This window comes from Haliotis rufescens, unplaced genomic scaffold (assembly GCF_023055435.1).
Source record: "Haliotis rufescens isolate VD_foot unplaced genomic scaffold, xgHalRufe1.0.p SCAF_3, whole genome shotgun sequence".
Taxonomy (NCBI): Eukaryota; Metazoa; Mollusca; class Gastropoda; order Lepetellida; family Haliotidae; genus Haliotis; species Haliotis rufescens.
The window spans coordinates 47379159-47393167 of NW_025964001.1; the positions used below are offsets into that span (position 1 = coordinate 47379159).

The 14009-nt window shown below is 41.0% G+C and overlaps 2 protein-coding genes across 2 annotated transcripts in view; one reads left to right on the forward strand and one right to left on the reverse strand.

Annotated features, from left to right (window-relative positions):
- Positions 1-1235, reverse strand: part of LOC124149750 (mitochondrial 2-oxodicarboxylate carrier-like) — a 76847-nt gene extending 75612 nt beyond the window's left edge. Inside the window, exon 1 of the mRNA XM_046521525.2 lies at positions 835-1235. Coding sequence (XP_046377481.1) covers positions 835-913 — 79 coding nt within the window. The 5' untranslated portion in view covers positions 914-1235. The remainder of the gene's footprint in view (positions 1-834) is intronic.
- On the forward strand, positions 461-9228 carry LOC124149751 (28S ribosomal protein S12, mitochondrial-like). Its single transcript, XM_046521526.1, has 3 exons — positions 461-517; positions 4148-4253; positions 8691-9228. The coding sequence occupies exons 1-3, from the start codon at positions 476-478 to the stop codon at positions 9050-9052; spliced, it is 510 nt and encodes a 169-aa protein (XP_046377482.1). The 5' UTR covers positions 461-475; the 3' UTR covers positions 9053-9228.
- Positions 9229-14009: the final 4781 nt, after the last annotated feature.

A 14009-nucleotide genomic window follows, 5' to 3' on the forward strand; every position in this document is an offset into this window, starting at 1 on the left:
ACCGACAATAGTTTTATGTATAATATGAACCAGTTACCTTGTTTGGGGCATGTTTTGTTTGTTGTTAACACCACACTCAGCAATATGCCATTTTGTAAATAATCGAGTCTAGACCAGACAATCCAGTGGTTGATGACATGAGCATCGATCCACACAATTGGGATACGATGACATGCATCAACCAAGTCAGCAAGCCTGACCACCCAATCTTGTAAGTCGCCTCTTATCACAAGCATAGTCGCCTCTCATGGTAAACATTGGTTGCTGAAGACCTATTCTTACCTGAATCTTCACGGACTTGACCCAAAAACGTACGAGAATCTGTACTTTACTCAGAAAGTGTTATCCCAAATATAACATTTGTTACATTTGACCCTTTCTAAATGGCATTGTGTTCAGTGTGACAAGTAGTCTCACTACTACCAGCATATGAGTATGACATCATGTGTATGACGTCACAACTTCACAACACAACATGTGTACAGTCATTGAGGGTTGTGAACCGGCATCTTGCCTTGTAAGTAAAGTATGTCCGCCCACAGCACGTGTTACAATAATAATAAACAAATTCGCAAAAAACTCGTTGACGAGAAGACTTAATATTAAAATTACATGCAACTAGTTGTGGCGTGTGAACGCCCCTTTACTGTACTGGAATGACCCCGGCATACTATGCCGATAGTGTGTCAGATAGTTGTCGAGAGCCGCGATGGGGTCGTACAGTCAAGGCGTGACCCTACATCCCATCACATCGTGATGTAGGGTCATCCATGACTGACGACCCCGTGGCTCTCGGCTAGGTAGATATGGCAAATGATTTCCATGTGTTATTACCTGCGCATCCACCAGCCGCGAACTGCATCGTCATGAGAGTCAATGTACTGTGTTTGTCAGATTTGTGAGTAGACGCCATTTTTGTACATTCACTCAAAAACAGTGACAGTCGCTAAGTTAGGACAAATGCCAAAAGAAATGGGATACAAGTGCGACAAAACAGTCCACAATTTCGTAAAACCTCATTTGCTGCGATAATGCTTCCGGTTAACACTAAAACGTAATGGCAATTGATATGCGGAATATGATTTCATTTGTTATTTTCGGAGGAGAAACATAATGTATATGATCAGTGGTTATCTATAGTTCCATGTCCCATCCCGAATACGTAACGCGTATTAAATTCTCCACTTTAATTGGAAGCGTCTCGAGTGTTTATAATTCATTTTATACACGCGCTGTTTTTCAGTTTTTCACTGCGTCCATTACATCGAGCAGAAGCAAGAGAGATCTATATACCAAGTTTATTTACCACGTAAGACTTAACTGTCGGTTTGTCTTCAGGAGTGTCTTCTTTAGCTCACCTAGACCAAGCGTAGTTATACATGCTTGTTCGGTGAAGGGTGCACAGTACACGTCGACATCTCCGAAGTCTAAGGAAAAAGCGTTTTAGCCCCACACCGTCAGCTGATCATGGTCTCTGTATGAGACAGTACGTGTATGCCCTTTTACAGCAATATTCGCTGTACGTCTGGGTTTTTTACAGTCTACCATTAGAGAGTCAGATAGAGATTTAGAGCAGTTCTCTCATTGATTTGGGACAGGACGAAATCCTGCAAAATGGTAATGTAGTAAACCTCTACAGTACTGCAGAGACTGTATGAAATGGCATGTATACACACACACAAAACACTAGATCTACTACGTGTACATATAATTACTTTTTGCGTGGTCATTATGCAAAAAAATAGAGTTATTCAGTTGTAAAGTTAATCTGAAATTTGAATTTAAAAAGTTATCGCCTTATATGTTTTCAATAATAATTCAGTCGAGATATGTTGCAGATACCATGTTGTTTCCCACCAAAGTCAATATTGATCATGTGACTGGTCAATAGTTAATATACATAGTGGTGAAAACACTCAAGTCTGAATATAATGGCTAGCACCTGTCTCTCTCAATGTTGCTGTAATTGCCTTCTGTTTCCAAGAGACTTTAACTAGCATGTGTCACTGGACGTTGGAAGTTGGTGTTCTGGTAGACAAACATCGGCCTACCTTTAGAATACAGTACCACAAACTTTTCAAACACGTGATCATACCCTATGACGTAATTTGTAGTATTTTGTTGCCAGTCACACCGACGAAACAATGCCCAGTGACGTCAGGGGTCATCGAGTGCACATAAGCTCCTCCCAGTGATCTATCATTTCTACACGCAATGTCATTGAATACGCCCTGCAGTGTTGAGAGTTTTGAGTATTTGTTTACTAATTATGGCCTGCGGCGGCGCATTTTAGAGCAAGCGCTAGTTTACGAAAGCACTTTTATTTTTTATATATTTTTTATTTCGTTTTTCTCATAATTGAAGTGAATAAAATGGTTATAAATCGGAACTAATATACATACATTATTTTTTCGGTTCATTAATTTTCATTATTATGCACAAGAATGCAGTTTATAAGGGATATTATATTGGCGCTGAACACATCCAAATGTCGCCAGTTTTAGGGTAGGTTACCCCGAACTCTCTATCCTTAGCCCTTGGATCCCCTTTACGATCAATCACCCCTTTACGATCATTAGGGTCAGGTACTCGTTTAGTGGCTATTATAGATTATATAGCGGCTCCTAATATTCTTCACACAAAAACGTTGAGTACAAAGAATGAAATGGTTTTGTGTCGAATATTTTGGCTACTGGAAACTGTCGTGGAACATTCAGACAAGCCACTTTCACCGGCTACATTTTTTCAGGACTGATTCAAAAGCGAACTCACCGTTGTGTCGTCACTAGTCATGCTTATTCCTCCATTGTTCCTTACTATTATCCACATCATCCTTACAGTGTTCCCTACCACACTTTTCTGTCACAAAAATCACACTACGAATTATTAAATACCATATCATTCATGCGTACTCGCGAGTTCGACGTCTGACGTCTGACGCCTGGAGCCGTTTTCAGTTCGCGACATATCGACTCATTCCCCACCACTCAGTATCTTGTAGCTTACGGAATGGGACGAGTGTGCCAAATGGCATCGGGATCATTCGTAAGTGTCCGTAGACTAAAGTTGCGAGACACCATGCCTACCTGTAACCTTCGTAAGTGTCCGTCACCTATTCGACCCTTTTCGTTCAGTTCCGTAACGTCATAGGCACGACTAGGTAAATTTGCACTAAGTTTAACAGTGTGGACGTAGCTCAGTCGGTTAGCTGTCAGGCTAACAATCCGAAGGTCACGGGTTCGAGTCCGACGGATTCTCACTAAAAACTGGTTGCTTGTCCTGAGACATGTGACCTACGGCAGAGATCGTCCTCACGAGAAGTTGTGGTACTGTATTCTAAAGGTGCTCCCAAACATCTAGTCTATGAAATCTTATATTGCACAATATCCTTCTTGACTCTAAAAAAAAAATCCCTATGCTGATTTCATAGTGTGGAATAGAGCTGGCTAGACTTGCTTTTGTATACTTTTCTAGATTTTTTTTTTTTATAAAATTAATATATTCCACAATCATGGTGCAGGACTAGTGTTCTGGGTGCCATAGATATTCAATCTGTTTCTAGGTGAGGTCTTTCAGCGGTACTGTGATGGTTGCCAAGTTAGTTTTCGATGCCAAAGGAATGACAGGAGCTGTGATAGTGACTTAGGGCTTCCATGTTCTTGATGGCCGATATCTATTCTTAGATTCTTAGCACCCACACCATAGACAAACTTTCAAACATTGTCCATCTACGTGTATTGACAACTGTTGATGACACCTTTGGGTGTGCCCTTACATGTTATTTGTCATAGAACAAACACTACTAATTAGTAATAAATGAAAATATGCATATAACTGTACAATGGCAATAGAAAAATGGATATTTCCAAATTGTTACCTGCTATTGGCTGGCTGTTAGATCAGAATATCTAGACTAACATAGAAGTTCTATAAAACATGCCTGGACTATTTCAAAGGACTAAGTTCTAAAATGTCTGGGGTTTGGGGTTTAGCATCCTTGAAGCATTTATGTTTTTTTGTGGTGAGAAAAACTCAGTGAATGTAACCTAATTATAAGTAAATTGATGGTATCAGTCTCAAATTTACACTGGTCTCATTTGAAAATAATGTGTTTCAGATCACACTTACTATAATGTGTTTGTTTCAGATCACACTTACTATGACTCACCTTCTAGGAGCATGTCGAGCATTGTGCACCTCTGCGGTGTCAAGCATCTCCGAGTACCTGCTACAGCATACCTTCCAACACACAGGTATGTGCCCTGTACATAACACTGTATGTAACACACACTCACTACCCTCCAACACACAGGCAAGTGCCCTGTTCATTACGCTGTATGTCACACACACACACACTCACTACCCTCCAAGACACAGGTATGTGCCCTGTACATAACACTGTAAGTCACACCCGCACTCACTACCCTCCAACACACAGGTATGTGTCCTGTTCATAATACTGTATGTCACACACACACTCACTACCCTTCAACACACAGGTATGTGTCCTGTACATAATACTGTATGTCACACACACTCACTACCCTCCAAGACACAGGTATGTGTCCTGTACATAACACTGTAAGTCACACACACACTCACTACCCTCCAAGACACAGGTATGTGTCCTGTTCATAATAGTGTATGTAATACACACTCACTACCCTCAAAGACACAGGTATGTGTCCTGTACATAACACTGTAAGTCACACACACACTCACTACCCTCCAACACACAGGTATGTGTCCTGTACATAACACTGTAAGTCACACACACACTCACTACCCTCCAACACACAGGTATGTGTCCTGTACATAACACTGTATGTCACACACACCCACTTCCCTCCAACATACAGGTATGTGTCCTGTTTGTCACACACACACTCAATACCCTCCAACACACGGGTATGTGTTATGTACATAACACTGTATGTAATACACACTCACTACCCTCCAACACACAGGTATGTGTCCTCTACATAACACTGTATGTCACACACACCCACTTCCCTCCAACATACAGGTATGTGTCCTGTATGTCACACACACACTCAATACCCTCCAACACACAGGTATGTACCCTGTTCATTATGCTGTATGTCACACACACACTCACTACCCTCCAACACACAGGTATGTGCCCTGTACATAACACTGTATGTAACACACACTCACTACCCTCCAACATACAGGTAGGTGTCCTGTACATAACACTGTAGGTCACACACACACTCACTACCCTCCAACACACAGGTATGTGTCCTGTACATAACACTGTATGTCACACACACCCACTTCCCTCCAACATACAGGTATGTGTCCTGTATGTCACACACACACTCAATACCCTCCAACACACAGGTATGTGTCATGTACATAACACTGTATGTAACACACACTCACTACCCTCCAACACACAGGTATGTGTCCTGTACATAACACTGTATGTCACACACACCCACTTCCCTCCAACATACAGGTATGTGTCCTGTATGTCACACACACACTCAATACCCTCCAACACACAGGTATGTGCCCTGTACATAACACTGTAAGTCACACACACACTCACTACCCTCCAACACACAGGTATGTGTCCTGTACATAACACTGTATGTAACACACACTCACTACCCTCCAACACACAGGCATGTGCCCTGTTCATAATACTGTATGTCACACACACACTCATTACCCTCCAACACACAGGTATGTACCCTGTTCATTACCCTGTATGTCACACACACACTCACTACCCTCCAACACACAGGTATGTGCCCTGTACATAACACTGTAAGTCACACACACACTCACTACCCTCCAACACACAGGTATGTGTCCTGTACATAACACTGTATGTCACACACACACTCACTACCCTCCAACACACAGGTACCGTATTCGACGTAAGAAGTGCCCATGGCGATATTTGCTGATATATTGGCTAGTGAACTATCCCAATTAGCACCCCTTCCGATTGATCAATGTACACAAGACATATTTATTCTTGTATAATACGTATGTTAGATGCACCCTTAATTATGGGAAATTAAATTCTGGAAAAATATATCTGTCGTATATAAACATTTCAGGCTGTCAGCATAAACCACGAAATGTAAGATCTTTCAACTCTGTTGTTTTTCACCAAAATAATATTCTAATAAGAGCCCCCTATTTCTAATTTTGAGAAAGCCCTGTGCGCCATCATATATCTGGAATATTGCTGAGCACAGCGTTAAACAACAAACAAACAAAAACAAAACCTACCCTCCAACACACAGGTATGTGCCCAGTTCATAACACTGTGTGGCACACACACTTTATTCCCTCCCAACACACAGGTCTGTGCCCTGTAAAAACACTGTATGTCATAGATGCTCTCTCCCCTTGTGCTTTTAAACCTGTAATGTTGTCATCCTATTGTTCTTAAAGTTTCATGAAGTAGTGGAAAGCCTGCAAACTTTGTTGTTATATCTCAGGCAATAGCTTTTAAAAATATTGTGCAGGCAGGCAGCTTTTCTCTGCAAGAATCCAAACCGTGTGTATAAGGCACGTTTTTCATAGCTAGAAAATTAGGAGGCCTTCAAGGGAGGTTGGGGTTGGTGTCTTATACACAGGGTTGATTTTTTTAAATGTTTTTTTCCCCAACACAAAGACATTACTGTGAGCACATAACACCGGAAGTACCATGTCAACAAATCTGCACATTAATCATGTAATTACACTGTCTGGTTGTAAAAAGAGTTTATATTATATTTGGATTTATGTCTGTAAGCTATTTTATTTCATTCAATATTGTTTCAATTCATTTCCACGAAATCATATGTGAAGTGATCGGAAGATCGCACAACTCACCGTTATTTACAGCAACCACGGTCAAATTACCGCTATTGACGCCTTGAAACAAAATTTAGTGGATAGAGAATGGATATATATCATAAATGACAGTTTACGAGACAAGACACACGGTAATCTTAATCTCTGCATATTAAACAATGCCAATCAGAACGGGAAATACAATTTAATCGGTAAATCATCATGTCCAGTGATGTTTTATCTCAAATTTCAAATTTGTATTGGACAAGTTTAATTGTTATAATCTGTTTGTCTCCCTGAATTCGCAGAAGGGATACGATGTAATTTCTGACGAAGACAAACACATTTTTATTGCAAATGTAGGGATTTTGTATGCACTGGCGATGTGCTTCATTCGCTTTATAGACGGGGTATATAAATTTCCCGCTTTATCCCGAGACAAATACACATGTAATTGTAAATTTTTACCTCTGCGTATGAAACATTTTTCCCCATACAGTACACAAGTACCATTGAATTTGTAAATCATCATGTCTAGTGATGTTGTATCACAAATTTAATGTTTTCATTGACCAAATTTGCAAACAGCAAAACAAGCACACAAACTCTTATTGCTGCCATGACCATAGCATACCAGATGCGCAGTAAAGCAGTGTGCATGAAAAGGGAGGTAACTGCACGTTATATTGGATCGCATTGTTTCTTTAAGTATTGTAGCATTTCACTGTTTGGGTTGTGTGTTCAAGAACGAGGAATATTTAAGGATTTTATATTTTTTGAAAATGGAAATAATAACGAAACGTGCGGCAGACTTTGTGATGATGCGGCGGTGCCTGAGAACCTAGAATATTATTTTTTTTAGCCTAATATGCATCTAATATTGATTTTTGACTGCTTAAAAGTCACACTCTTTTCACATGAAAATTCCATGATGTGAATTGTACCTGCAACCTCACAAATCATGTTTAGTATTGTAATCCACTGTTTTCCCACTGAGCCACTGGGGCCACTGATGAAAGGGTGTTCAATCTTGCACATCACTGACTTCAGTTGTCTTCATGCTGCACATGGTCTTTCTCTTGCCCGCCATCATCAAATTGTTTTATGTCACAACTACTGTATTGTTTCACGATAATGTATTCCAATGTTTCTTTTATTCTTTCTGGTGTTTCTTGCATTTATACGGTTCATAAGTTCTCAAACCAAATTGAGGCGTTTTTAACTATAACATCACACTGTAGTGCTTTACCCTTCATCACAGGGGTGTACCCTGTACATAACACTACATGACACTCTCAAACCTGTGCATGCCTTCATGTTATGGTCAAGCTACTACATGCACTAAGCCTTCAGCACGTTTTGGTCAGGCTGCAACATGATCTTCTTCGGCATGTTTAGGTCAAGCTAGAACATTCCTTTGGCCTTCAGCATGTGACCGCCTCCGTCGTCTTGTGGTAGAGTGTCCACCCGGAGAGCGGAAGGTCCGGGGTTCCATATCCGGCCGCGTCATACCAAAAGACATTAAAAGATGGTACTTGTTGTTACCCTGTCTGGCACTCGGCATTAAGGGGCTAAAACAAGGACTGGTCGGCTTGGAGTCAGTGTACTGCGTCTAAGCGGGGTACTCATGTTAAACTGCGGCATGGTATCTCAGTGGGCTAGCGTTATGAATCGGCATCAGTCCAGACTAGCACGCACTGGGATTTCAGCATGTTCAGGTCAGGCTACAGCATCCCTGGGACTTCAGCGTGTTTGGGCCTATGAAGATTCTATTTATATTAGGTAACACCAGGATAAAAAGCTTTCAATTTCTGTCATAAATATATATATGCAATCGTTTTTAATTATTTGTACATACTGGTTGTTTGCAGGAACTATATTGAACCAAGTGAGATGCATGTCAACACTGAACCAGATGCACAGACGAGGGGCTTTCAAAAGGCCACCACCTAAACCCGGTCCGCTTGATTGCCGTCCATTTCTTCGTGGGGTTGTCTTAAGAACTCTTATTAAAAAACCAAAAAAACCAAACTCTGCAAATCGGAAGTGTGTACGAGTCCGATTAAGCAATGGTAAAGAAGTAACTGCATACGTACCTGGGGAGGGCCACAACCTCCAGGAGCACAGTGTTGTGCTCGTTAGAGGGGGAAGGGTGCAAGATCTCCCAGGGGTCAAGCTTAAATGTGTCCGAGGAAAATATGACTTGACACATGTCAAGAAAGACAAGAAATGACCCCAGTGTCTATGAATAGAAGAGTGACTATGCCATGTTAGACAACTAGACATGATGGAACAGTGTTTCTGCCAGCGCATAAATAAGAGACAAACATTTGATTTTTGTCCAAAAAAATTATCATATAACATTGCATGGCATCTTCTAGTATGAATAAAAGACTTACAAAATATTAATTCCTTATTTCTTTCTCTGGCTGGTTAACATTGTAAATGAGACATTGTTTTTATTTTCTCTTCCATTTCTCTTGGGGAAAAATACATATTACTTGTATGAGCGAATTAGTAGGGGTGTATGCCAACATTACAACTCTAGCTTCTGATTAAGTAGGAAAACAAATTAGATGTGTAACTACTCTTCTGGCATGCTAAACATAACATCTTTTAAGTCCAAGTAAAGTGAAAAATTTCAATCACCATTCAGGGTTTTATATTAAAACAGTAGTTACATCATTAATACTTGTCGCAATATGGATGAAATAATGCTGATCCGACGTTAAATTTTAACTCACTCACTCATTTATACTTTAAGGAAATATAACCACCCACGACTAACTTCACACACACCTAATTCCTTTCAATTTTGAACAAAACCATATGATCATAAAAAGTTCTTTCAGTATGGTGAGACTATTGAAAATCAGATTCAAACCTCTTGAACAAATTCAGATATCATAGATGGAACAAGCATAAAAAATTAAGCCTCATTGCTCCAGTGGTTTCTGAGGATGTGGTCGGACAAGCAAAAGACAAAAGTCAGACAAGCAGGCCAAGACATGATCTCACCTGTCTCTCCATGGAGTCATGGGAGCTGACACTGTAAATTCAAACAAATCAAATACACTATACAGTACCCATGTACCACATCGAAATCCATTATCTAACAAATGACCTTTATTCAGGATTTGAATAGAACTGTCTAATGGCCACAAATGAAGGTTTTACAATTTCTCTGATCAAATTGTGTATCCCCACAATTACTGTTGATCTCGACTGTTGGATAGAAAAATTATTGATTTTAACTGTATGTGGTATGAGATTGCCACTGTAGCATGCTGCATCTAAGGGTAGCCTAGTGGTTAAAGCATTCACCGAAGGCCTGGATTCAATTCCCCAAATGGGTACTAGGTGTGAAGCCCATTTCTGGTGTCTCCCGCTGTGATATTGCTGTAATATTGCTACACATGGCATAAAACCATATTCACACACTCACTACAGAATTAACAAGACCTTGTATAGAAGAGAGTGCTTATGTATTATGTTTAGATGATAAAACTTTGGTGACCTTGACGGGTCCAATGAAAATCTCAAAACAAAAACTACCCTAAAGAACTTGGCTATAAATTTCCAAACATAAATATTAGATATATTGCGAATGCAATACTTTTTTAATGGAACAATTCAATTTGTAAAATTTACAAGTCATTTAATGTGCTAATTACCTTCAAAGTGATCTTGGCATTTTTCACAGACATGCCATGTTCATATAGTTATTTAAACTATAGTTCATCATCATGCATTGAAAAATGCTTTGATTTTTCATGTCTAAACCAAGAGTTAGGTTTCATGCAACCTCTTGCATGGAGGTCATCCTCAACCCCAGACATGCTGGAGATCCTGTATATTTAGTTTGATCAATACCAATCATAAATTTATCATGTACACAAATATTTCTGACTCCTTTCACACTATGTGACCTGGACTGCCAATGTCATCATATCTAATATCATGTACATCAGGCATGAATTGTGTTTCAGTCATTATTATGTGGTTGAGAACACCAATTGTGTCAGACTTCATATTTCATATAAAACATGTAGGCCTGTCTAAATCCCTGGATGTGGAGTTATTTTTCTGACTCACATTTTCATAAGATGTGAAAAGTAAATGTTGTGGTAAAATTGCGCTCGCACAGCACTGCTTCTACCCCAGACTATAAAATTACTCAGGGATGTAGAATATTACATTTCCTGATGGTGTAAAATCAAACAATAGTTATCATTGTTAATAATTCTAAGAATTATTAACAATATTACATCATAGTCATAAATCCTGTATTTTGGCTGCAGACACACTATTACTTAATCTTCAGATTTTCAACAGAAGTCCTTTTCACTGTCAACTACTCACAACTAGTTGTTCCCCCAATAGCACAAGTAGCTCTTTAGCTCTTCATTGCAAAAAGGCAGGCAAAACGTCTCTTCTTTCCAACACATCTCACCACTGGAGACAGATGAATTGGGGAGGTGGGTTGGAGTACTTCCATTTAATAGAGGTAGTATTCTTAGAATTGTTAACAATGATGACTATTGTTTGATAATTCCTTCGAATCCTTTCCCTCTTTTACATCATAGCCAGAATATACCAGATGGATAAGGCGGGATCTGCCTCTAGCAACTCCCTGTGTAGTTGACAGCAATCCAATACTGTCGTATGAGTTCTTGTATATTACCAGATTCAAACCCTTTCAAGAGGTTATTACTCTAGATCTCTTAGAGGACTTGAAATCAGGTATTATGATTACATCAGTCAATATGCGATACCTTCACTTGAAGTACCTTTTTATTTGCTGATAATCATGAAATGATGTCTTTAGTTCTATTCTAACTCATCATTTGTCTCAGATTCTGAGAGTGCCGTCACTTCCGGTTTATCAACTTCCGGTTCTAAATGACGTCAATTCCTCTTTTACAACTGGTTTTGATGTCATTTCTAGAACCTCCGACATCACTTCTGATTATGACATCACTTCCAGTCTATATTCCTTCTAATTGTGACGTCACTTCCGGTTATGACGTCACTTCAGCTGTTGTGACGTCAGCTGTTCTAATACAGGTAGCCCTAGAATTCCTTACGTACCATACTAGTAAAAGATAAAAGGTGTACTCACCTTCTGTAGCTGCTGATGTCAGAGCCTCGCCCACTCTCTCAAGGGACGTATAATCGCCAGGGCCGCAACAATAGGTCTGGGTGGATATCTCACAAGTAAAAGCTAGTAAAAGTATTGTGTGACCCCCATTGGCATCCTGCTACGACTTGTTCGATGGACATGGATGACCAGGATGCCAGACTTGTTGCCAAAGCTCGGATTTCGTGGGCAGAGATAGAACCCATAGTGGGAGGAGTATCTTGTGCTTGACGATAACTCGTTGCTATGGTCGCCTTAAGTCATCCAGCGACCGTAGCTTATGTGATACCTTTATCTGAGTGGGTCTTGCGAGTGATTAATAGACGTCTTCTACACTCGGCGATATGGATCAGTGAATGTCGGATAGAACTTGAGAGCTCGTATAGGACAAAGAAGGCGATCCACTGTAGGTGCCAAGGCGGGAATAGTAAATGTCTATGACCCAAAGGACCAGTAGCCGTGGACTGATTCTTGGCTATAAAGACCGGGAGAGACCGCAAGGTGATGGAGTCCAGACTGGAATAGTCGAGAGCGACTTCAGAAACTCTAGGTGCGGTAGAGGTCCACTGTGACATTAGCTAGACCACATCTGTCTCCAATGGACGAATCTGTTCCATCTGTTGTCATAAAGTTGGGTGGATGAGGATCTCCAAGATCTTGCGACAGCAGTAGAGGCAGCTTGAGAAAAGGCCTGCATTCTCTGCGACATGCTTTCCAGGCAGTGAGATGAAGGCTGGGAAGATTGGAGTAAAATAGGCTCGACCTGCGCTGAAGTGGAAGAGTGAGTGGCTCGTCCATCAGGAGCGATAGTAGTCTTGGATACCATGTCCCTCTTGGCCAAGTTGGAGTGATGAGGATGACTGTACAATCTGTCACTTCCAACTTCTGTATGACCTTGTCTAGGAGACACCATGGAGGGAACGCGTGGGCAAACATTCCTGTCCAATCCATGGATAGTGCATCTATCTGGAGAGCTCCTGGATCTGGGACCGGGCTGACGTAAACCGGAAGTTGGGACAGGTTGCAGATACGTCAAGATGAGGGTGTCCCAAACGGAGGTTATCCAGGTAAAAACGTCTGGAGGAAGAGTCAACTCTATGGGTAAGATCCTCCCTCTCCAGGATAGGCTGTCCGCTTGTATGTTCAGTTTGCCTGGAATATGTCTTGCTTCAATCCAACAGTTAAATGAGTCGGCCAAGGCAAATAGCTGACTAGTTTCCGTCATCAGAGAACTGGACTTGGTTCCGCCTTGCTTCTGAATGTAGGCCACTACTGTCGTGTTTTCTGTGGCAATCAGGACGGATGATTTGATGAGACGATCTTTCCAAGTCTGGAGAGCATTATAGATTGCTTTCATCTCTCTGCAATTTATTTGTAGAGCTGTTTCCATCTCGGTCCATAAACCCTGAACTTGGAGGTCGTCCAACACGTCTGTGAACAGGTGGTGTTCGGGAGCTGGTAGGGTGAGAGGAATCCTCGTTTTTACCTGATCTTGTTGAGTCCACCAGATAAGATCTTGGCGCAGGTGGAGAGGTATGAGTACCCGTGTGTCCAGGGTCTGAGATCGTAGGGAGTTGATCCAATTCTGAAGTGGGCATAATTGTAATCATCCTCTGTGAGTCATATCTTGTAGAGAGGACAGCATCCCCATGAGATACATCCACCATCTGATCGATCTGGTACAGCAAAGATATCCCGTATGTAGAAGAAATCTGGCCTCAATGTAGACTATGTCTTGTACAAGATAAATCTCAGACTTGGTGGGATGGAGGAACCCGAGATAAGACATGAGTTGGGTGAGGAATGTCACATCCTGAAGCAGCCGGTGGGTGTTCCTGATTGGCGGCCAGGAAATGGTCTAGGTATCCATGAAGTCATACCATCTGTACATGGGCGAAGTTGATGACTGGCGTCGTCATTTTGGTAAATAACCAAGGGGCTACTGATATGCCGAACGGTAGAACCCGGAACTCGTACCAACGGTCGTTTAATGCGAAACATTTTCCCCCGCCTTTTCGCTCTGAAGAACTGAAGAGCTTCTTGTGCTATT

Bases quoted from the DNA above. Each gene is read 5' to 3' on its own strand.
- LOC124149751 (XM_046521526.1), top strand. From the start codon at position 476: ATGTGTACAGTCATTGAGGGTTGTGAACCGGCATCTTGCCTT. The intron at 518-4,147 runs GTAAGTAAAGTA...TGTTTGTTTCAG, and splicing joins GTGAACCGGCATCTTGCCTT to ATCACACTTACTATGACTCA. The intron at 4,254-8,690 runs GTATGTGCCCTG...GGTTGTTTGCAG, and splicing joins GCATACCTTCCAACACACAG to GAACTATATTGAACCAAGTG.